General features: G+C 54.2%; 8 protein-coding genes across 8 annotated transcripts; 4 read left to right on the forward strand and 4 right to left on the reverse strand.

Moving 5' to 3' along the window:
- Positions 1-3755: 3755 nt before the first annotated feature.
- N0V96_002850 (uncharacterized protein) lies at positions 3756-6710 on the forward strand (the record flags this gene model as incomplete). The annotated part of the gene is made up of 3 exons (XM_053199298.2): positions 3756-4148; positions 5253-5736; positions 5830-6710. 3 exons carry the CDS (start codon positions 3756-3758, stop codon positions 6708-6710), a joined length of 1758 nt encoding a protein of 585 aa, XP_053043237.2.
- Positions 6711-8230: 1520 nt separating this feature from the next.
- On the forward strand, positions 8231-9094 carry N0V96_002851 (uncharacterized protein; the record flags this gene model as incomplete). The annotated part of the gene is made up of 1 exon (XM_053199299.2): positions 8231-9094. The coding sequence occupies one exon, from the start codon at positions 8231-8233 to the stop codon at positions 9092-9094; it is 864 nt and encodes a 287-aa protein (XP_053043238.2).
- Positions 9095-11021: 1927 nt separating this feature from the next.
- GOR1_1 (glyoxylate reductase) lies at positions 11022-12037 on the forward strand (the record flags this gene model as incomplete). Its single annotated transcript, XM_053199300.2, has 3 exons — positions 11022-11062; positions 11226-11440; positions 11562-12037. The coding sequence occupies 3 exons, from the start codon at positions 11022-11024 to the stop codon at positions 12035-12037; spliced, it is 732 nt and encodes a 243-aa protein (XP_053043239.2).
- A 57-nt stretch (positions 12038-12094) lies between these two features.
- On the forward strand, positions 12095-12397 carry GOR1_2 (glyoxylate reductase; the record flags this gene model as incomplete). Its single annotated transcript, XM_065756644.1, has 1 exon — positions 12095-12397. One exon carries the CDS (start codon positions 12095-12097, stop codon positions 12395-12397), a length of 303 nt encoding a protein of 100 aa, XP_065615013.1.
- Positions 12398-13345: 948 nt separating this feature from the next.
- On the reverse strand, positions 13346-14751 carry SAH1 (S-adenosyl-L-homocysteine hydrolase; the record flags this gene model as incomplete). The annotated part of the gene is made up of 2 exons (XM_053199301.2): positions 13346-13794; positions 13851-14751. The coding sequence occupies 2 exons, from the start codon at positions 14749-14751 to the stop codon at positions 13346-13348; spliced, it is 1350 nt and encodes a 449-aa protein (XP_053043240.1).
- A 2993-nt stretch (positions 14752-17744) lies between these two features.
- EIF3H (Eukaryotic translation initiation factor 3 subunit H) lies at positions 17745-19028 on the reverse strand (the record flags this gene model as incomplete). The annotated part of the gene is made up of 3 exons (XM_053199302.1): positions 17745-18312; positions 18369-18847; positions 18975-19028. 3 exons carry the CDS (start codon positions 19026-19028, stop codon positions 17745-17747), a joined length of 1101 nt encoding a protein of 366 aa, XP_053043241.1.
- Positions 19029-20000: 972 nt separating this feature from the next.
- N0V96_002856 (uncharacterized protein) lies at positions 20001-20716 on the reverse strand (the record flags this gene model as incomplete). The annotated part of the gene is made up of 2 exons (XM_053199303.1): positions 20001-20214; positions 20274-20716. 2 exons carry the CDS (start codon positions 20714-20716, stop codon positions 20001-20003), a joined length of 657 nt encoding a protein of 218 aa, XP_053043242.1.
- A 1947-nt stretch (positions 20717-22663) lies between these two features.
- On the reverse strand, positions 22664-23765 carry N0V96_002857 (uncharacterized protein; the record flags this gene model as incomplete). The annotated part of the gene is made up of 3 exons (XM_053199304.1): positions 22664-23424; positions 23513-23693; positions 23748-23765. The coding sequence occupies 3 exons, from the start codon at positions 23763-23765 to the stop codon at positions 22664-22666; spliced, it is 960 nt and encodes a 319-aa protein (XP_053043243.1).
- Between the last annotated feature and the right edge of the window lie 353 nt (positions 23766-24118).

A 24118-nucleotide genomic window follows, 5' to 3' on the forward strand; every position in this document is an offset into this window, starting at 1 on the left:
AGAAAACGGGCCTGTCACTCGCTGGGCGACCTGGGTTCAAGGCTCGGGGGGGCCAACACGGGGCCGACAGGAGTTGGGGAGACCCTCTTCCGAGTCACAGAATGAGTGGTTTCCTTCTGGATTGCGTCTAGGCAAGTTAGAGGTTATGAAAGAGTCGACCGGTGACCTCTTACGCCTTTCTAACTTGTGTCAACCTTGAGGTCACAGGAGTCAAGTAGTTAAGCATTCAAGGGGACAGACAGGAGTCATCTTTTGACATGTTGTACCCCCTCATCTCATAAGGTGGAAGAGGAAGGGAAACAAAAGGATGGCTCCGTGCTCCGTACCTACCTAGGTACGCAGCATGCGTGGCATCAGGGCATGTCCCGGGCATCGGACCAAACAAGCCTGCAAGTGGCCCGGTTGAATCGATGGTTGGAAGCAAGCTAGAGGCGTGTCCCGGGTAGAGGGACGATTCGGGAAAGTTTCCACGTCCACGGCCCAGTGGTTGCTGAATACCTGGCATAATATTCAACCTGGAGGTAATAAGTGACGGCAGGTGAGGTTTGGGTGAGTGTGGTGAGATTCGGATACATAAAAAGGTACATGGAGTACATGAGGTGCGTCGAGAGTGAGACGAGCAGTGGCGGCTCGCTTTAGTGGAATGGTCGGGACGAATTCCACAGAACTAAAATCCCCCTAGTGGTGCAGCAAACTGCAAAGAGCCCAAACGAGATGCTGTCAGTGTCAAAGACGGCCATTTCCAGGTTGGCAGGCAACGGCAAGTTGGCTGAAGGTAAGGTAAGGTATCCTTGAGCTTGGATGTCGATACTCGACGTGACTTTGAGGTCAGTTGCCTTCCATTGAGGTACTGTGTAGTTACGTACCATTCTCGTGATTCCGAGCCAATCACACGAACATTAGCAGATGGAAGGAGCAGCCCGAGTTCTAAGATGGAAGTTACAGTCGAGGTGTGTAGTACTTACCTTACCTACTTTATGTGCTTACTTACCCAACAGAGACCAAAGTTGGCAGGCGCCATGGACGTGGACAGCGGCCGTGCTTTTTTTTTTTTTTTTTTCAAATGGAAATCGGTGTGAATTTCGCGCGTATTGGCGCCATCTTGTCTTTAGGCTTTGCCTTCCGCGCGGCTGGTCCTTTCCTCTTTCTGCAAAGTTTACTTAGCACCATCGTCCTTACCTTCAGGTACTTACTTACCAACCGTGTCAACTACCTAAGTCATGACTTGCCTTACCTAAGAAGAAGAAACGTGCACAGGGACAGACTGGAAGATTCAGAAGAAGAAAAAGTCAATTAATTCCATTGATGATTGGCCACCATACTTCGAGCTTACTGAGGAAGGTAGCACTAAATACTTACCCAAGGAAGGTAAGGTAAGGTACCTTAGCTGAGCAGTAAGGTAACTAAGGTAGTAGCTTCCTTCCCGCTGACCTTTCCACACCTTGAGCTTGGCCCATTCCACCGAAATCTTTTTTTTTTTTTCCCCTCTTCCTTCCTTCGCAATTCCTGCCTCCTCCATCCACGATCCCGCGCTTTTCCCGCCCACTTGTCCCGTCACTCCGTCCGCCTCTTTTTTGTCCATCTCTTTGGACCTTTGCGAACGTGCGGCGGCCACAATTGATCTCGAACGGCCCCCTGCAAACCCCGTCACAATCGGTCAATCCTGACCCGCGTCTTTCTCCCAAACACACTCCACCATCCTGGATACTGGACTGGGCAGCAAACACTCCAATACTCCTAGTCTCCTACACTCCTCCGTACAGGCCAACAAACCGGGTGTCCCAGCCGCCAGGCCAAGACTTCTCGCCGGCCCGTCAATCTGCGCCTGCGCCTTTGCCTTCACTTTCCGAATATCTGACCCACCCTCGAGAAGGAAGGCGGAAAAAAAAAAGGAATAGGACCTTCACATCACGCACCACCCACCACAACGAGCAGCACCACCACCATCCGTTCACCAGTGACCAAACTACGCGGTACTTTACTCCGTACGAAAGACAGCACAATTCACTCCCCGTTCAAACTCACCCATGGGCTTTCAATGCCTGTGCCTGTGCCTGTCGCCCGCGCTGTCTTCTCGTCTCGTTCCTTAACATAATCCGCTTCTTCTACCGCCTCCTTCTGATAGATCCACCCGCACCACCAATACGCCGTCTTCCCTGACCAATACCAGACACCATCTTATTCTCGACTGGCCTCGTCCCGACTCCGACCCCCTCCTGCGGCTTGCGGCTTGCCTTCTCTGTAAGGTACGCGCAGGTACATTCGGAACCAAGACCACCTTACCCAGTCACCCAGTCACACCTCGCAGACTGCCATACCTACGGACACAGTACCTACTCAAGGCTCAAGCCCAGTGAAGACGACGACGGATATACTCCGTACCCCGACCACCCCTGGCCCCTCCGTCCTGCGCGCACGCGTGGAAACAGCCTGTTAGTGTTGGGGCCGAGAAACGGGAAGACGAGTCCCCTTCATCCAAGCAAGCATCCAGCATCCAAGCAATCCCAGGTCTTGCTCCCAGCACCAAGCATCCGCGCACCCAAGCACCCAAGCACCCGTCGCGCGAAAATTGTGCAGATCTGGCTGGGCCATTGGCTTGCTCGATTCTCCCTCTTCGCGCGCCGCTCCCTACCTTGCCTTAGTGCAGGCCTTCCTTCTCGGCCGACACCATACCACCCACCCGAACAACGTCGTCTGCCACTTTGCGCGCAAGACAACCTGTGCTTTGCTTTGCACACTGAGGTGGACTTTGGATTTGCACACTGCACTGCACATTCGACACACAGCAGCACAGGGGGGTCCAGAACTGCAGGAGAACGCCTGGCCATCCACAATCGCCTTTCTCCTCTCTTTCTCTGCTCGTCCCGGTCCCGAAAAGACCTCCTTCCGTGCTGCTGCTTGACGACACTGGTCCGAAAAGGCGCCCACCCCAAGTCGAATTCCTCCTTCGCACACACCCACAGGCACCCCTACGCGTACCCTTCCTCTTCTCCTCCTGCTGCCGCTCCTCCGCACCCCCTCCCGTCTCCTCCCAGTCAGTCCCAGGACCAGCAGCAAGTGGCAGCAGCAGTCGAGCCACAAGCAAGACTGGACACGAAGAAAAAAAAAAATCTCGCCTCGAGTCGCGACGCTGAGAACAGGGACCACGCACCAGGCACAGCTCCTGATCAACCTGCACCCAGGGTGTCGCGCATCCACGCTGCTTCCTTCCATCCACGCCTCTTCCCCTGGTCGACCTCACAAGTCCAATCGTGGCTCCATAAAAATTTCTAATTAAAATCGAAATGGCTCAAGAAGACACCACAAGCATCAGCACAAGCAGCACCAGTGCCAGCACTTCCAGTGTGCCTGTACCTGTGCCTGCGCCTGTGCCTGTACCAGTTGTGCCTGATGTCAACGACGTCGCCGCTCCTAGTACGGGTCCCTCGACAACCTCTACTAATTCTATCCTTCCCCCGACTACTTCGACCTCTCCTCCTCTTCCTGTCGCTTCTGCTCCTGCTCCCCTCGCCACGACACCGACCTTGACGTCCATCGAGACCCCGACTCCCTCCACCGAGATCCCGTCCGTCGCGACTGCGAACGCGTCCGTACCTGCCACTGCTGCGGCGCCTACGACTGGTCCTTCGACCACGAACGCGACTGCGACTTCGACTGCGACTGAGCCTACGCCTGCCGTGGCAGCTCCTGCGCCTCTCCCTCCTCAGCAGAACGGCCAACAGAACGGCGACGCGAGGGCGTCACACTCGCCCGGCATGGCGCATAACCAGCACCCTCATGGCTCCCAGAGAGGCTACCCGAGCCCCAATGCCTTCCCGTCACCTGGTCCTATGCCGCCGAACCAATATGCCTACCACCCTCAGCAGACGCAAGCTCAGGCGGACCCATATCGAGCTAGTCCTGGCGCGCCGATTCCCTCTCTGCCGAGCATGAAGAGCCTCGAACACCACTACCAACAAAGTGCGCCGCCGCCTCCTCAGACGATGCCGATGCAGATGCAGATGGCGCCCAACCAAGGCATGCAGTACTACCTCCCGCCGGGAGTACAGAGCAACCCATATATGACGCAGGATCTGAATCACCTGAGATATCAAATCCCCCACGGGCACGATCCTAGATTGATGCGCGGTCCCGGTGGGCCGAAGAAGGTATGTTTAAAGGAATATGCAAAGAGACGGAAGAAGGCTGCTCCGGCAGTAGCAGTGACTCGTTTGGATAAAAGCTGACGGTTGGGGTTTACCTTTTTTTCTTACTAGGAGATCAAGCGCCGCACAAAGACAGGTTGCCTGACTTGTCGTAAACGTCGTATCAAGGTTAGTGATGATTCTCGTGAAGTTCTGCTTTGTTCTGCTATGTTTTGTTTTTGTTTTTCGGGTTTTCTTCTTCTTTTTTCATATCACCTTACCCCCGCTACGAATTGGGCGCTGTCGAGGCAAGAGGCGATTGGGGAAATTTTCTCGAGACTCCTCATCCGAGAAAGCGCGGGCGCGGGCGCAAGGAAGGCAACATTGGAAAAGCTCGGGAATGCAAAGGATGGCAAAGAAACAAACTTTCTTTACGATAAGCGAACCGAGTCGTGGTTTCGCCAAAAAAAAAAAAACGGTCGCTTGATGTTCGCTTGGTCTGGAGCTACTGCGAAGCGAGGACGGGAGCCATGCCTTTGAACCACGTTCCGGGATCGCGCCCGCGCCCACGCCCGCAGGGAGGAGCAATCTTCCGTTCCTGCAGAACCGACCGCCGCGCCCGCCTGCCCGGCAAGAAGCCCCTCCCCTTCTTCCCTCCAAGTTCCCCCAAGCCCAAGCCTTGGTTGGGGCCTCAGGACAAGCGTCAAGCCCCAAAATCCCCCAAGCCACCACTGAGAACCTGGACGGACACACCTCCAAAAACTCCAAGCACCAGCCACCCTCACCCATCTGTCACGACTGCCGCTAGCTCGTTCTAGCCTCGTCCCATCTGCGACATTCATCGACTCCAACTCGAGTTCACCTTACCTCATCATCATCCCCAATACACACACACACACACACACACACACACACACACACACACATCATACACACAGCCAGCCCTACCATCCTCGCCCGTAAACGGCATCTGCATATTCACCCGTTGCCTTCCCCAACTCTCATACTCCCAGTTGTCTCACACATACATACTCGTTGCCGTTCTCATTCCTCGCTCACAGGCCTACTCTTGGCTCTTGGCTGAGCTCTTTTCTCACTGAAAGTCGCCGTTCTAACCATCTCTTATAGTGTGACGAGGCTCACCCGTCCTGCAACAACTGTAAGAAGTCGAAGCGAGAGTGTTTGGGGTACGACCCCATCTTCAAGCAGCAGCCGGGTCCTTCCGTCATCCAGCCCGCTCCGAATGCCCAGCGGGTGCCGACGCCGACCATCCCATCCGTGCCATCATCCGTTCCACCTCCGGTCCCGACCGTACCTTCAACTCCTGCCGCGCCTCAGGTCCCCGTGCCGGTAGCTCCATCAAACCCGTACGGGAATCAACCCGCCGTCTTGCCTAGCTCGTACAATCCTCCCGTCCCATCTTCGCACGCCCCTCTCGATCCAGCCTTGAACTCTGCTGCGTCCGGCATCAAACCCGAGCCCACCGCCTACGACTTTGCGGCGCCGATAGATCCAGCTCTGCAAAACCTACCCGCCCCGGCAACGTTACACTCTACTCAGACTCAGTCGTTCTCGGGCGAGCAAAGGGCAGGCTTCGACAACCATCTCAGAGGTGCGACCCTCCCGCTATCATTGTACATGCCTTGTTCTCTTTCAGCCGTTGTTGCTTCGTTCTCAAACCCTCATACTAACACGACCTGCACAGCCACCAGAATGAAGGTCGATGACCTTATCGGCCTCCTGGGCCCCGCTGCTCCCACCCAGGAGATTGCCCTCACTCCCGAGCTACTTACCGAGATCATCAACGTCTATCGCGAGGTCTACGCTGTCGGCCTGCAGTCCTTCTTCGAGGCAAACTATTTCCAGAAGCAGGATGCCCAGGGAAAGTTTGCCTTTGAGCACAGCCAGCAACTCTTGCGCCAATTTGCCTCATTTCTCAAGATCGTTCAGTCTGTCCCGGCCAATGACCACACCCAGATGACTCATTCTGGAGTTCTCGAGACTCGGTTGATCTGGGCCCTGGCCATCTTGCCATGCAACAGCGCGCCCCCTTCTTCCAACGCTGATGCCAAGGTTCTGCCACCGCCGGATGACCTGACAGAAGCAGCCAACCGAGTCAAGGTCATGGAGACTCTCCTCTGTGGCGACTTCTTGTCCTCAAATCCTCTCACACCTCCTGTTCCTGACACCCAGCCTCATCGCGAGCAGGAGTTTGAGTTCTGGTATAACCTCGCGCAGTATCTGTGTTACTACGACCCAGCAAAGCGTGATGAGGTTCTTGGCAAACTCAGAATGCAGCTTGGTGGTAGAGAGAACCGAGATCTCATCTACTCCATTGCCATCTCACGAGAGCTCTCTCCTCGTGTGGAAGTTGGTTTTGAGCGGAATGTGCCTCAGCATATGGATGAGTCCGACCCCAAGAACCGACTCTTCGTAGCGAACAAGTTCATTCAGGATGAGGCGCAAGTTACCGGCGGAACAACCAACGTGGTCCGGCGATTCGGCGAGATTGCCATCAGGGCGTATATCAGTCCCGGAGTCAACATTGCGGCACACCCCCACCAGGCTGCTCCAGCACAGCCTTGATCATATTGATCCAACCAGGATTTTCTCTTTTTCCTATCAGCATTCACACTCTGCAGCATTTTCCAGGCTCAAAGGGGGCGGGGGAGAACAAAAAATCGTGTATTTTTGGAGGCGTTCACAGGGATGGGAGGGAAGCATGGCTTTCTTCCCTTTTGTGATTTCAATTTTCTTTTTTGCATCAAAGCATGCGGGCGGCAATACGCTGCCGCTCGTCCTATATTTTCACGGCCGACGGCATCATCTTGTACAAGTAGTTCCCCCCTAAAAACTAGTGATTATTCAGGCATGGCGGTGGTGTGGCGGGAAGAAAAAGAAAAAGTGTTTTTTTTCGAGCACGGCGGTAGGTTCCAGTAATGGGAGGCTTGGTAGTGGTTTTCATTGAGACTTCCCTTGGAGGACGCTACCAGACTTTCTGGATTCCGGTACCGCTGATGCTCTGTACGATATTAGACAGCATGACCTCGGTCCTGGATTGGGAGGCCAGTAGAAATCAAGAAATTCTGAACTAGTATCGCTGTGTCTGGTGTCAAGCCATGAGGGTTTCGGTTGTGGCGCTTGAGGTTGATACCTTAGTCGAAGCTGAAGAGCGATGCCCAGTATCGCGAGGCTGTATATTCGACTAATGACGACAATGACTGAAATCTCGACCACCCAACCAGATACAGGACCAAAGTCTTGATAATGAGGAGGAGTACTTGCAGCGATGAGATGCAGGGCTCATGCAAGTCACCACGATTGAAGAGCCTAGCCGGCGATTAGCGAGGTTTGATGCAGATTCGGAAATGCATGCTACTCTTTCGCCAAACCTCTTTCGCCAAGATGTCTCCTTCTTTGGGGGTCCATGCGATGTCGGCAATGTTTTTTGTTTTTCATTCAAATTTGGTTGTGGTGTTGAAACTCGAGATGCGAATTTTTTCCGGTCCTTTTACCTAAGGAAAACCTTGCGTTTGTCGTATTTACGACCAGCTTCGGATCTCTGGAGGTGGAACACTTAGGGTTACCGAATTTGGCAATTTTACAATCAAAAGAGCTCATGGCGACTCGGCGCTTCCGGGATATTTTCGAATGACTATAGCTGCTCTTTTTTCCAATTGTTCTCATCATTGTCATCCAACTACCGGTACGCTTCACAAATTCTACTTGACGTTTCATTCCCAACTGTAGGTTTTACACTCACTCGCCTCACCGTTGAGTCCCAGCAGTGGGGTTCGAAAGCTCAGGGGAGAGTGAGTTGAGCTAACATACCATCTTAGTGATAGTTTTTGCCAACGGAACGAAAACGGTTCCCGTTGACAAGAAAGAAAGGGCGTTCTTGCCAGCACCCATCGCGTGGCTCGCGGAATTCCGCTAAACTGCAAAACTGCTGAAAACAGCACAAACGGGCTGTTAGTAAGCGCCAAGTGCAAAGCTACATAATAATACACTTTTAACACGCCTGTTCCGAAGTCCCGAGAGAAAAACTCACGATGAGTTTCTCCTTCTCACCGTGGCTTCACGATTCCCATCCCACTTACACGAAAATGAAATCCCCAATTCCGGACTACCTCAACCGCGTGCTCGAGAATGCGCGACCCAACGAGGCCGGGGCGCCAGCGGGGTACATTGACGTGTTAGCGAAAGCAGACACGTCCAAAATGGCCGTCGCCCTCGCCATGGTAGACGGGAACCTCTACTCGGCAGGCGACGACCGCGTCGAGTTCTCCATCCAATCCATCTCCAAGGCCTTCGTCTACGCTCTCGCCATCGAGGACGCGGGCCTCCCCGCCGTCCTCGAAAAGATTGGCGTCGAGCCCTCGGGCGACGCCTTCAACCGCCTCTCCCTCGAGCGCGGGTCCAACAGGCCCATGAACCCCATGATCAACGCCGGCGCCATCACGGCGCACTCCCTCGTCGTATCCCCCTCCGCGACGCTGGAACAGCGCACGGAACGCATCCTCTCCGCCCTCTCGCGCCTCGCGGGCCGCCAGCTGCACGTAGACGAAGAGGTCTACGAGGCGGAACTGAAAGACGCGGACCGCAACATGGGCATCGGGTACATGCTCAAGGCCGCGGGCATCATCACCTGCGACCCGCGCGAGGCCGTAAAGGGGTACATCCGACAGTGCTCCATCAGCGTCAACGTCCGCGACCTGGCCGTCATGGCAGCCACGCTCTCCAACGGCGGCGTGCAACCTTTGTCAGGCGAGTCCGTCATCCCGCAGACCAGCGTGCGGCAGGTCTTGTCGGTGATGACCACGTGCGGCATGTACGACGCCGCGGGCGACTGGGTCTCCAACGTCGGCATCCCCGCGAAATCGGGCGTCGCGGGCGGGATCATCGGCGCGTTGCCGGGGCAGGTCGGGCTCGCTTCGTTTTCGCCGAAGCTCGATGAGCGGGGGGAATAGTGTGCGCGGGGTGGCCATGTGCGAGCAGCTCTCGCGCGATATGGGACTGCACATGATGGACGTGAGCCAGATTGCCAGCGCGACGGTGAGGACTTCGGTGGCGACCCTCGTTGCTGGCGCGCACGAGCCGCATAACCCGAATTGTCAGCGCGAGGTCGTCATTTTCAGTCTGCGCGGGGCGGTGCGATTCGCCGGGTCCGAGAGGTTGACGAGGGCGCTGGCGAGGGAGCTGGGGTCGCCGGATCCGGAGGATCCCGGGTCGGGAAGGCATGAGAATGCGTGTGCGGTTGTTTTCTCGTTTCGGGATGCGTATTCGTTGAATAATATTGCGAAGAGGATCGTTCATGAGAATATCCGGAGGTTGTTGCTGGATGAGCGGAGTGTTGTTGTCGTTGACCCGAACGGGGTGTTGGGGATGGAGGTTGATGCAACAGTGGGGGAGAAGCCGCACCCGCATATTTTCAAGTCTGAGAAGGACGCGAGGGATTTCATTGGGGGTATGGGTTGCCAGGCTGTATTTAAGGAGGATAGTTGGTGATGATGGCTTTGCTTTAATGATACCATTTTCATATATGACCTATGGGGAGATGTTGCCATTCTGGACTTGCGGAGGGTTTGTCTGGAGCATTCTAATGGCCTTTGACAGAAAGGAACCTGGTGATCAGAAGCTTCAAGATGCGGCCCGATACTAGGTAAGCTTCTTTCAACTAATCAGTCCTTCTAAGACGGCGTGTGCTATGAGAAATGATCATAAAACTCAAGAACGGGACCTCAGACTTAGTGTTCTCAAGATAATAGACTATACTTCCATCTATTTTCAGATATCCTGCGGCAACGCTATGGTAAGTAAGCGGCATTTGAAGGCTTTGATATAGTACCCATCATTCGACCAGTTCACCCTGTCTTTCTGAAGGTATTAGATCCCGCCTTTCCTGCAGCTCAGAGCTACAATATGCCCCGGCATAAGTTCCCAGGACTCATGGGAGTCACCGGTAGTATGACTTGCAGCCATCCCTCTCTCTTCATAGCCATTTCTATTTCTTCTGGCTCTAGCACGCTCAGGTGACGTTGGCCTATACATCTTAGTATACGCAATCTAGGAAACAGGCATAATTTCTTGAAACCGCAAATATCCATATTCCAACCACTGGCTGAATTTGTCTACCTAGATCCTACAAACAGTAGGACAATGTCGAGAGCCTCTTGATTCTATTACTTCCATTGAAGAAGTTGGTTCACTCAAGGACTACCGAAGCTTACCCAGAACCTTGACTCGGCCTTCTTCCCGAAGGAACCGGAGCGGATGACACGGCCCTCGATTCGGGGCTGAGATAAGTGGCCGGGCTGGCGGGGTGCCTTTCACGCCCTCTCACGCCCTGCAAAGACATATACTCCAACCCCTCTGACAGTTCCGTAAGTGGGAACCTCCAACATCGTATCAGAACTCTCAATAGAGATTAGAATCACCTCAACCGTCCTTAGTCCTTCCGAGCACGACCTGTTGGTGAGACTGTTGAAAGGAGACGAGTCGAGTTTGGGCGACCAATTGAGCTCCAACCCCGCTGATCAACCCCCACTTTCCCAATTGAGTCGACTTCCCAACGGGAAAGCCACCCCGCGCCGCTGTATGTCAACTCCGACTTCGCGGCATCAACTCGGCGAGGGGACGGAACTCACTCTAACCTCAAATTCTACCATCACAAGTCAGGTTGACTAGTCTAGTGAGTTGTTCTCTTACATCAAGCGCCAGCACGATATCTCTTGGCTTCAGAAGATCTTTGACCTGTGAAGAAAGCGACGTAATGGGATGGACATCGTCATCTGAAGCTAACCAACATCTCGCACACTCAAGTTTGCAATTCCATCAAAGGACAGAATTTTCTCAAGAGAAGTCGATTTCAAGTCAATTGCTTCAATCACTGCAATCATGTCGAAACCCATAGTCCTTCAACTGGGCCAAATCGAGCAGTATGTCTCCCCTCTTCATCATTCCATCCTCACCGGTCCCGTCTCATAATCCTCAACCAACCTCCAGCCTCATCTTCACATCATCCCACCAAAACCCCTATATCACGCTTTCTCATCTCAACCAGACGCACCGAACCAAAGCTAATAAACACAACCCCCAAAGCGCCCACGACACCTGGGCATCCCTCGCCGAGGTCGCCCAAATCATCAAGCCAAAGGCCACCAACCGCGCCGAGTTCCTTGAGGAGTGCAAGTCCGGCGCCCTCGACGGCGTAAAGGCAATCTACCGCACCTTTGCAAGCGTTCACATCACCGGCCGCATCGACGCCGAGCTCATAGCCGCTCTGCCCGCCAGCGTAGGCTTCATCTGCCACAATGGTGAGCCTCCCTCCTCTTCTTCCATCTCACACGCTCAGAACACGCCCGACATCACGCATTTCCCATCACAAATCTCTCAGTAGTAGCAGTAAACCAGATACCACATGCTAAACAACACCAGGCGCCGGCTACGACCAAATCGACATACCAGCCTGCACGTCCCGCTCCCCCACCTCCCCAATCCTCGTCTCAAACACCCCGACCGCAGTCGACGACGCAACAGCAGACATTGCAATCTTCCTCATCCTCGGCGCCCTCCGCAACCTCAACGCCTCCATCCTCTCCATCCGCGACGGCAAGTGGAAAGGTCAACCCCCTCCACCCTTAGGCCGCGACCCTCAGGGCAAGATCCTGGGCATCCTCGGGATGGGCGGCATCGGGCGCAATATGGCCAAGAAGGCGAGGGCGTTTGGCATGGAGGTGCGGTATTTCAACCGTACGAGGCTCGAGGGACATTTAGAGGAGGAGTGTGGTGCGAGCCATGTCGATTTCGAGACGTTGTTGAGGGAGAGTGATGTGATTTCTCTCAACTTGCCTCTAAACGTACGCAAGCCACCCACTCACCCCTGCCCCCAACACCTCATCGTCACCCACTAACAAAAAAAACCCCAGGCTCACACCCGGCACATAATCTCAACCCCCCAATTCGCCCTCATGAAACCCGGCGTCGTGATAGTCAACACGGCCCGCGGCGCCGTCATCGACGAAGCCGCCCTCGTATCGGCCCTCGATTCCGGAAAAGTCGCCAGTGCGGGTCTCGACGTCTTTGAGAACGAGCCCGAGGTCCACCCGGGTCTGCTCGCGAACCCCAACGTGCTCATCGTCCCGCACATGGGCACCTGGACGCTCGAGACGAGCGTCAAGATGGAGAAGTGGGCCATTGGGAACGTTAGGAGGGCGGTGACGGAGGGGAAGTTGGATAGTGTTGTTGTTGAGCAAAAGGGGCTAGTTGCTTAGGGTTGGTGAAGGAGGTAGTAAACGGTCTTTTGGTAGAGGTTTCCAATTTTAGAGATATGTGGCAAGTGACGTGATGAGGTCGTCTGTGGCCTTGGAGGTTACACGAGAAATGTGATTTGGACTACGTACAGGGCGAAAGACTGCACTATTGACGACTGACGCGGTTGGGTTGTGACAAGGACGATAGCTTATGACAGGATTAGACACATCTATTCTGCACTAACATCTTGATGTGTCTTCGTTGGACCCAAATTCAGCCCCCAAACAGCACTCAGTACATGGAGGTAGGCTTCATAGCGAGAAGGGGAATTTGACAGATCAGAAGACATAAGGAATGATGGATTGACGTCTGGAATTTCATGGCAGGAATGACTAGGATATACCAGATCATGTAGCGGTTGCATTCAATTCGTATCGGTATCACCAACATGAAGTCGGCATACAGATTCACGCATAGATCTCGGCATGAAAGTGGCGAGAATTAGACAGTGCGAGGGCACAAGTCAACAGGCACAAATCACAATGGTTATTGCTCGAAAGACGCATATATTCATCTATGCGGACCGCGGTTGACGGGCCCTAGTCGTCGAGTTGTCTACCCATAACCCCTAATCCCATGTCCGGGGGTTGAGTCCCTTATTTTTTTCCCGCTCCCCAAGAGTCGGGCCGAAGAAAGCAAAATACAGATGCCATGGTCTGGGGAATCACTATTCACAAGCCAACGCCTTTTTTTTGTTGAAAAATCTCGCAGCCAGGCCCCCCAAGCTTTTAGAGTTTCCAGCCCGTAACCGCCCCCAGCCGAGATTCCCTTCCCAGATGTGTCATGCAAGTCATGCTGTTGAGAACACACATTGCCAAATGTTATGGTGTACGCTCGTTGAAGTCATTAGTCGGAATGTTGAAGAAATCCAGTCGCTAAAAGATTGGATGATACAAAGAGGAGGCCGCTTAGTAGCGGTAGATGTCGCTCTTGTAGGGACCCTCAACGGTGATGCTGAGGTAGTCAGCCTGGGTCTTGGTGAGCTCGGTGAGCTCAACGTTGACGTGGGACAGGTGGAGTCTGGCGACCTCCTCGTCAAGGACCTTGGGGAGGACGTAGACACCGACGTCGAGCTTGCCAGCCTTGGCGAACTCAACGTACTTCTGGCCCCAGGCGGCGTCACCGGACTTGTACAGCATGATCTGGGCAAGGACCTGGTTGGTGAAGGAGCAGGACATGACGAAGGAGGAGTGGCCGGTGGCACAGCCAAGGTTGACCAGACGACCCTCGGCAAGGAGGATGATGTGGCGGCCGTTCTTCATCAGGAAGCGGTCGACCTGGGGCTTGATGTTCTGGACGCTCTGGGCGTTGGCCTTGAGCCAGGCGACGTCGATCTCGATGTCGAAGTGACCAATGTCTGGAGGGATGGGGTTAGTGGCTTGATATCTAGAGATGGGGGGTGGTGGAACGTACTGCAGACAATGGCATCGTTGGGCATGACGTCGAAGTGAGCGCCAGTAAGGATATCACGGCAGCCAGTGGTGGTGACGAAGATCTGACCGCGGGGAGCGGCCTTCTCCATGGTGGTGACCTCGTAGCCGGCCATGGCGGCCTGGAGGGCGTTGATGGGGTCAATCTCGGTAACAATGACACGAGCACCCATGGTGTGCAGGGCCTGGGCGCAGCCCTTGCCGACATCACCGAAACCAGCGACGACGGCGATCTTGCCGGCAACCATGACATCGGTAGCACGCTTGATTCCGTCAATGAGGGACTCGCGGCAGCCGTACAGGTTGTCAAACTTGGACTTTGTGACGGAGTCGTTGACGTTGATGGAGGGGACAAGGAGCTTGCCGTCCTTGAGCATCTTGTAGAGGTGGTGGACACCGGTGGTGGTCTCCTCAGAGACACCGTAGCAGCCCTTGAGCATCTCGGGGTACTTCTCGTGGACGAGGTGGGTCAGGTCACCACCGTCGTCGAGGATGAGGTTGAGCTTCTGGCCATCCTTGAAGGCGGACAGCTGCTGCTCCAAGCACCAGTTGTACTCCTCCTCGGTCTCACCCTTCCAGGCGAAGACGGGAACACCGGCAGCGGCAATGGCAGCAGCGGCGTGGTCCTGGGTGGAGAAGATGTTGCAGGAAGTCCAGGTAACCTCAGCACCGAGAGCAGTGAGGGTCTCGATGAGGACGGCGGTCTGGATGGTCATGTGCAAGCAACCGGCGATACGGGCACCCTTGAGGGGCTGGTCGGCAGCGTACTTGGCGCGAGTCTGCATAAGACCGGGCATCTCGTTCTCGGCGAGCTCGATCTCCTTGCGGCCGAAGGCGGCAAGGGACAGGTCAGCGACCTTGAACTTGTTGGCGGGGGCAGCCATTGTGAAGTTTGTGGTGATGGTAAAAGGTAGTTTGGGGGGAGAGGAAGGGGGGTATAGAAGAGGAAGAAGAGAAGAAGAGAGGATGAAGAAGGAGAGCAAGAGGAGAAGATTCAAAAGGTTGTTGGCGGGGGGAGGGCAGGTAGAAGAAGTAAAAAAAAAAAGGCTTTTGGACTCTGGAGGGGTTCAGACACGGACAGGGACGGCAGGAAGGCAGGGCGGTGTGTGTGTGTGTGAGTGCCTGAGTGGAAGGAGTGCCAGAAGTGGGAGGGATGCGGGATGCGAGGGATGAGATGTCGGGAATCCAGACTGCCCTGAGGTAAGGTAGGTGAGAAATCTCTGCTGCTCCTGCTGTGTCAACAAAAGGTACCTCCTTCTTGCCTTTTTTGCCTTCTTGGTGTTGCTGTGTGTCGGCGAAGCGCGGCGTAAGGTACGGTGATAAAAAAGGGTACTTGTCTCTACATGGTATCCGTACCTACTTCACAAGTTCACAAGTTCAGACTGAGGTATCCGTAAGTGGCCAGTGATGGAAGGAGGGGTAAAAAAAAAGTGACTGGGGGACGGAGACTTCCTGCCTTTGCAGCAGGCCAGCAGCCCACCTGAAGCCTGAGGCGGGGCAAAAACCTCAACTTGATGGGCAGGATGCTCTGGCCGTGACTTCCAATTGAAGTCTCGAGGTGTGGCAGGCGGGGTGGGGTTTTGCCAGTGTCTGGTCGTTGTCTGGGCACCTCGTCCTCGACGGTGGACACACCATGCTGCTCTACTGGTCACTCTTGCTCAGTCTGCTGGTCATGGCTCCGCGAGACTTTCTGAGCTGATACAATACCTACGATAGCAAGAGGTACATGCTATCTGTCCATCACTGCTGTTCACAACCCAAGCACACCAGGTATTACTGAGGTGGAAAAGACGGACATGCCCCTCGGCTGATGATAGCTCCGACACTGACTGACTGACTACTATCCCTCCCCATAACTCGGGTCCAACAATGCAACAGAGGTACATTCCCTCCGTCACATATCTGACAATCAGACTTTCTCAAGGGCCCCAGAACACTTCCCTTTTGAGCTTCTCTCAGACCATTTCCATGCGGTGAAGGGAGGCAAAAGAGGAGGGGCAATGTACCTACCCTACCATGCCGTAGCTAAGGTACGGATACGAATCAGATAGCTCGGCTTCCATTCCCCGGTACTTTTTCTTTTCGTGCTTTTTTTCTGCCAGACTTTTCTCTCCGGTCCTCTGTCACTGGTTAAGGCATTGGCTGAGGTGTCAGTCATTGTCTGGCCCAAGATACCGACTCCTGTCTCATCCAACGTCGTTCAATTGGCGTTTTGCATTTTCCCCTAAGGTACCTACCCTTCCATTCGAAGCTCCCATTTTTGATAAGCCACAAAGGGCGGCGCACATGGAAGGGAAAGGGAGGGCTAGACCTAAGGGAGCAAGCTCTGGAATGTGAGCTCTACCTAGGTCCCTTGAGTAGGTACCTCTGGTAGCTCACCTCACACCTCAGTCCAAGGAAGGTCTTTATTACGTTGCCACTCGGAAACACAACTGCAAAAGCTCAGAGCACCCCGTAGGCCGGGACCGACATGCTCGGAGGTAAGCACGTAAGGTAAGGTAAGGTTAGGTCGGGTAATTTAGAAAGAAAATACCTTACTGTCTGTCTGTCAGTGTGAGTGAATTCAGTGGGAAAAGGTACATTTGCCTCGCTCAATCGGCACAAGGTGGGCGGCAAAGGTACATGCAGTTCTGATGGGGAGCAGGTACCTACCCTGATGGGGGAGAAGACGGGCACCTCTGAAAAATACCTACGGAAATGTGCCCCTCATTGACATCCCAATTTTTTTTCCCTCTCTTACCAACAGCAGCTTCAGGGCAGCCGCTTGTGCCCGCCCGCCCGCGCCAGGCGTGCCGCCGAGACTCAATCTGAGAGGTCGACCTTTTTTTTTGTTTCCCCTTGTTTTACCGTTTTCTTGCGCTAGACTTCTTTTGGCGTGAAACCCCTCGATTTGGTGCCCCACTACCATCGCCCTCGGGGAACACAGACGCACCACGTACCTCACTTCAGTCTTCGGGTGCCTTGTTGTCGACCTCTCCCTCCCGAGTCCCCAACGTCCCATGGACTGTCTTTGGCAGTATCCTCAATAGGACCAGACGAATCATACAAGACAGGGCTGTCAAAGCTAATATGGACCAGTCAAAAGTACACTCTGTCGCCGATACATAGCATGGGTCAGGGACGATAATCGGGATGATGTTTGGGACCGAAGCGTCTCAAGCTGACTTGCCCGGCGACATATACGGATACTTCATCTTTGCTGTTCAACTTGTTTGGTTCCATCTTCAACCTACTTGACGGACGAGTATCCGCGGGCAGGTCTAGCTCGGTAGAGCTTCATCGTCTGGCCACGTACTACTACTTTATGTTACCACTGATAAACGCACTCGATAATCCACTACTTGATCTTTTACTCGTATGTCCAGGTGTATCATCTCCCAGGCCGAATGACAGCCCCCAGTCCGCGATATGCAATGTCCATACCACGACAGCCTCGTCTCGTCTCATCTTGTGACTGCCTCACAGCTTCAACGTACCCCTTTACTTGCAAGACTTCAGTCGACGTCGGCCGTTGACAGTAGTATGCCCGAAATATACCGCGGCCCAGGGAGGAAAGCCCGTCGCTCTGGAATGCAAGAAAAGACATCGAATATCGACTCAGTACACACTGCCTGGGACTAATTACCGTAACGCCGTTTCGAATGCTTTGATCCGCTGCCCCAGATCATTCATCATTCCCAGAACACCTGTTCTCTAAGGTAATTCCTCTCCTTTTTGTGTCTGCCCTCGTTCGCCTTGACTCTGCTCTCCTCCTCTGCTCTGCACTGCACTCCCCTTTCATCGTCTCACGCGTACAATATGTCCGATTTCCTCATTCGTCCAAATTCGCGGAGAGGCGAAACAAAATGGCCCGACCGAGCCTGCCTTAAGCGTCCATCTAAGCTCGCTTGGGCAGCAGGTTCTCCCTGACGGCAAACATCTTGGCGCTGATGTTGGCCGTGAATCCGTCCACCTGCTTGCTGTACTGCTCCACCTGCTTCGCGTTCAACATGCCCTCCAACCGGCTGGGCTCCTGGGGCAGCTTGAACAGCCTCTGCCACTCGTCCTCGGGCAGCGGCGCCTGCTTGGCCGCCGCGCGCGCCGCGTTCTCCGCCTTGCGCTTGGTCTGCCACTGCGTGATCTTGGCCTGCTCGCGACCGAGCTGGCGCTGGTAGAACTGGAAGTTGTTGAGGTCGGTGTAGTGGGACTCGATGCTCTCGAGCAGGAGGTCGCACGTCTTCTCGAGGAAGGGGTCTATCGAGAGGTCGAGATTCTCGACCGAGGGGTGGAGCTGCTGCTTGAGGGGGTCGTCGCGCAGATCCGACAGGGAGTTGGGCGACTCGATCTTGTCCTGCTCGGGGAGGCCGGGAAGCTGGTGCAGGAACGAGGTCAGGAGGTGGGTGTTGTGAATCTCGACGGGGAGCTCGGCGAGAATGTCCTTGAAGGTGAGCTTGGATGCTTTCAGGCTGCAGGTTGTCATGTCAGTATCGGCAAACGTAGTCCCATGACAGTCTACACATACCTCTCGGTCGTGAACTTGCCCTCCTTGTATGCGGCCATGAATGACGGGGTGAGCTTGAAAGCGCGCAAGCTCAGGGAGCCCTGGGAGCTGCGGCTGACGTCGTGGACGAGGGCCACTGTCCGCTCGTTGTCCTTCTGGTAGTGGTACTGGTTCTCGATGAAGCTAAGGTTGACGAAGTTGCCCATGGCAGCGCTGGTGTACCAGCCGACGTTGTTAGCGTCGACGTTGACCTCCTTCAAGTGCTTGATCATGTCGTTCTGGTAGACAATGTTGGCCTTCTGGCGAGGAGCGGCGGCGGCGAGCGCTGAGGCATCGTTCTGGTGGCTGTTCTGGTGGCTGTCGGTGCTTGCGACGTCGACCGTGGGGAACTGGAAGGTGTTTGTGATCTCGAGGAGACCGTCGGCGTCCATGCCGACGATGGAACCGGTGGCGGTCGTGGGGAAGGTCGAAGAGCCATGCTTGACGATTTTCATCACCACCTAAAAGCACATCTGAGGTTAACGACATCCACGTATCTTTCATACATCCCTCCCTCCCATCATAACTGCACTGCAGCATGAAGCCCCAATGTGAGGAGAGGTGGGGCAGAATTCGGGCAGTACTCACAAGGGCCTCAACGCGGACCGCCGTGAGCGGCACCTCCTTGATAACGTCACCCATATTTGCGATACGATCGGAGAGATTCGTGCAGGTTCAAAAATTCGGTGACCTGGTTTGAGTCTGCGGCTGCGGGATCGTTGGTGTCGCGTTAACTTGGCGGTCGGAATTCGAGGAGGGGGGCGGCAGTCGTCTCGTCGTGTTGCGAAATATCGAACTTTTCGCTACAACGAATTGTGGGAGGGATTGTGGGCTGTCGGGCGGTGTCAGGCGGCAGAGTTCACTGGAGAAAGGTCATGTGATATGTCCACCCCCTCAAGCTCCGTTAAGTTCACCCCCTCCGGACCGGCCGTCCACGGACCCACACCGCCGTCTTTCTCTCCCACGGTGATCCGTAACAGATTCCACACGCCACGTCCTGAATGGGAGGGCATCCCACTCATTGCCCCCACGCCGAAAGCACTCAAGTCGAGTTTAAATTCAACGTCGTCTCATCTCGTCGTCCTACGCTTCCCTCCTTCCATCTTTCTCTTCAGAACCTGGCCCATTCGACTCTCCTGCTCCTGAGCATCATTTTGCGATATCACTCGAGGGGTGTTATGTGGCCATGTCGAGTTGTACATGTCGATAAAATGAAAATGGTACATCGCGGCCGTGATTCAGCGCCCTCTGGGAGTCCGAGCTCTCTCGCCTGCCTCAGTATTCACCATCCCCTCGTCTTTCGCTCTAGCATCCAGAATGATTTTCAGCATGGCCATCACTTGAATGCAAGTGTAGGATAGGTACGGTGCGATGGCGTCTATGCGTTTGTCTATTACGCTGTCTATGGAGGAAAAGCCAGTGATGTCTTGGCTGTATAATGCTAAAGTATTCAAGTGCGCCCATGTCATACCCTCTTATGCCGCGTTCCATACGCTCTGTTTGTGGTGTCTCATTGCTCATTTACCAGCCCGATGGCGACATTTACCCAAATTACCAAACGCCGCAAATAGTCACTTTTGTTTTACCTGCCCGTACGTCTGAGGGAGGGTGCTCTCAGTCAACCCAATCGACAATCTCCCAGCTTTCGGCTCCGTCACGAACGATTAGGCGGTGACGATCAATCTTCCAGAATGAGTACATGGACGCTGTTGCACGACTTGCCCGGCGATGAGCTTGACCGTGGCCGGCTTTGACGGCATCTGGTCTCGACCTCCAGACGCACGTTGCCAAGTTTCTTCCTTCTGAGTCGGGACTTCCGAACCAATATCTGCGGGCGAGTTAGTCTCTTGTCCTTCTTTGTCTCTATTTCCTCGTTCTTTTTCTTACTTCAAGAAGCCCCCGAATTGGTTGGCCTCGGCGTGCGCGGCCTTGTCCAAAACGCCGAGATCTTCATAGATGGTCGATGGCGGGATCGTTGAGCGGAATGCCACAATGTAAAAGGAAGTTTCCTTGAATGTTTTCCCAGTGGATTGAACGAGGCGCCTGAGCTCGTCGAGAACTTGGTCCCAATTGAAGGATTCAACGTAGCCGGCCGTGGCGTAGTCCGCGCGGAGGCACTCCATCTGAGACAACGCCCTGGCGAGGAGGGCGTTCTCATCATCCAGGGTCTCGAGGTCTAGCAAGTGCTCTGGTTCTGTGTAGGGAGAGTGGACGAGGAATCTGTCCGTGTTGTTGATGTCGACTTCAGCAATGTTTATGGCTGTGTTCTCCTTGATGCTCTGGGCCAGAAGGTCGACGCCCAATGGGGCTGTGGTCACGACGGCAGTCATGATGATAATCCGGAGCAATGCTACGTGATTATGTCTGGTTGGGGAGCCCGGGCGATTCTGAGCTGTTGGTCAAGGTATTCTCGAGTGCGCTTAAAGGTTACCTGAAGACGGCCTGAAGACGATGTGTGGTGAAGCAACGAGTGGTGTAAGCGGCAGACTCAAGTTCGGCACAAGCTGAGGCTATGTTATGGTGCTTTCGATATGTGGGACAAGAAGACGACAAACATCTGAAAAGCGAAAAGACAAAAAGACGAAATGAGCGTCGAGTCTGAAATATAAGAACAGCACAGCACAGCACACCATTCAGAGTCAGGGACGTGTCGGGCAGGGGGCGTCGAGGAAACGTCTTTTCGACACGGGATTGCCTAACCCAAGCCCAGGTGGGTCGGGAGCGACTAACACCTTACACACCGTCGAGCGACTCGGTGCGAGTCAAGTGCAGCTGACCAACCCGGTGTGCCGGTCAAAGAAGCGGTGTTCATCCCTCTACCATGCTCACTCTCAGGGACCCCTTTTTCTGGGCTTTGCATGGGACTGGACTTTGCATAGGTAGCAAATCTGCGACCTGGGTGGGCTGCCAGGCGGGCACGGCGGGCTAACCCAAGATATGGATCATCTCAAGAAAAAAGAGAAGGGAAAAAAAGAATTTCCCGGACGTTTGCATGCCACACACATGCCTTGCAGTAGGGGGGAGCATGCAAGCATGGGACAGCCATGGATGGTGCGGTTCGGTACGGAGCACGGTACCGATGGGCGAAAGGAGCGCACCAGTTTGGAGGGATTGCGCAATCGGATGTGGTTCTGATGCCAGAGACGTGTGTAATTTTGGATATGATGCGCAATGCGCCTCTTGAGACTTGGACTTTGGCTTTTTTAGAATTTTAATTTTATTGGCACGTCATTCTGGAGAAAACAGCGAGGTAAGGGAGTTGAGTTACACAAAGATACGGAACTCTTGAGTTACCTTTACTAACTGTCAATGCAGAAGCGCAATAGGAGCACCAAAGAAAGGGAAAAAAGAACATGGAGTGTTGAGCATAGACTTAGGATTTTGGGGCCAGAAAATCGCCAGAAACTCGGGGCTAACGACAAAGGATGGCTCGCCCGTCTCTGAAGAACGGATGACCAAGCCTGGCTGTTTCTGGTGGTGGTGTTGCTTTAGAATGAAAGCCAAACGATGAGTTGGAGCAGCGGTTTCCCCCGCATTCTTCACTGACGCTACACCGGGGCCATGAACGACCAAAAACGTCTAGCCGTAGGGCTAACAAAAAGGATGAGGCGGATGGGATGGTTTGGCAACGTTGGTCAATTAATGAGAGAAAGAGGAGAAGAAGCAAAAGTTTGCGGGAGCCATCAGGGTGCGTATGTGCCATTTGCCAACAGTTCTCTCTCTTTGCCTTCACTTCTGCATTCTGACTTTTAGGGGCCGACAGAGTTGCAACTTGTGCTCTATCAGACCGAAACTATTGGCCGACAACTTTTCCCAGCGGCAGGCTGACGTATCCCGGCATCAACGCGCCGGCGGGCAAATATCCACCCCATCAATGCGGCAACATGGGATTGAGCCGTGGGGCCTTGAGGCCTCGAGGTGGTGTCAATGGTCCAGGCCGTGTTTCGGAGAACTTTTTCTTGCCTTACTCACTCAGGTCGCTTCAACTTGTCTCCCTCTTCCAAATTGGCGACTTTCAACAACAACCAGACGATTTGGCACGACGTGACCTTCGGAACGGCTCCCCTCTATGCATCTCATTTCATTGCCGCCCCTTGATAAGTTGATGCTGATAAGAGAAGCCCAATTCTATAGATACACGTATCCGGATAGATACACTGACAGCAAACTTTCTTAGGTTCCTGCCGCCGTCACCGCCGGTTGTTATCTCTCTCAAAATGCACCCCCGATAATCTCACATATGCACGTTTTCTGCTGCTGCTTTTCTTCCGCCCATTCTACAGCCCCCCGACAACTTCCGATTCGTCCTTGCCCCGAGTAAGCCAGACCTTTGACATTTCGTACGTGCCCAGGTAGAGACCGCTGCCGACTGCCGTCCACACGGCACGCAACCCTCCACCGCGGAACAAGCCGCGCACGCCGTGTCGTCGATACACGTCCCGCGTCACCTCCAAGCTGCCGCGCTTCGGCTCAGGGCTCGCCGATTTCTCAGCATGTGAGGGCGGAGAAGTGCTGTGGCTCTTATCGCCGGCTTCTCCCGCGCTCAGCATCATCCGCGTCTTGACGACGTCGCTCGGCGTAGTGATGAAAGCCGCAAACGCGCCCGCTGCGCCCGCGCTGGTCCCTGTGACCACGGCCGTCTCTACGAGTCCTTGTTCTTCGCCCTCTGCCCTCCCTTGCGACCTCGAGGTCCAGACTGTGTTTCGCACGTACTCAAAGATGGGGAATTGAATCGCGGTAAAGGGGAGGTTGCGCGCGACAAGGGCTGTGTAGCCGGAGAAGAGACGTCTTTGCGCCCCGGAACTTGTGACTTGTCGCAGAGCCTCAAGTGATGTTGATCGTCTGGTACCGTTGCTGCTGTTGTCTTGCTTTCGTAACATTTGCGCATTTTGTTTAATGACTTCTGCGGGTGCGAGAACCAGGCATGAGCCCATCTCTGCGATGGCTGAGGCCGAGGCATGTACAAACGGTTGAGGGAGCAAGGCCGTGCTAGAGATTGTCTTCTTCATGCTCTCATACGTGGCGAAGAATATTCCCGCTGGCAAGTTTGCAAGCTTATCAGCACCATTCATACCGAATTTTGCCGTGGTCTGTAAGGGCCTGAGTGAAATTTCGGGTGTACTTACCTGCCGGCAATGTGGCCAGCACCACACTCCCAATGCCCTGGTAGAGGCCCCGGAAGAGGGGCGCTTTGCTCCCTGATGTCGAGGCATACGTCTTGATAAAGTCTTGGCTCTGATATCTGGTCTTGATGGTGTCTAGAGGGTAGACCAGACAGTCAACTGTGAACGCTGCCGCAGCACCAGCCTGGATATGTTAGTCGGCGTAAGGGCTCGACGACGCCAGGTAGGATGTACTCACAGCGTAGATCTCATACATTTTGTAATGATCTCACGTATGTTGACCAAAATATCGATGAGAACCAATGCTCATGTCTTTGAGAGAAACCTCAAATTTCGGCGGGTTTGGCGATGTCACTGGAGCGATGAATGACATCATCCTTGCTGGATTGGGACCAGTCCAGTGCCCTTAATAGTATTTGCCCTGAGGTAGGTATCTGAAAGTGACGTTTCATTTCACTACGTTTCGAGTCTTTCTACTTGAGCTTAATAATTCTACTTGATATGTATGAGGAAAATATCACTATGAATACATATACAAACATACACATCTCAGCTTCTTCGACTGCTTGAATTCATTGTTACTGAACACCAATAGAGTGCGAGGAAGTG

The sequence above is a fragment of the Colletotrichum fioriniae genome (genome assembly GCF_027942845.1).
Source record: "Colletotrichum fioriniae strain IMI 355084 chromosome Unknown scaffold_2, whole genome shotgun sequence".
NCBI classification, from domain to species: domain Eukaryota; kingdom Fungi; phylum Ascomycota; class Sordariomycetes; order Glomerellales; family Glomerellaceae; genus Colletotrichum; species Colletotrichum fioriniae.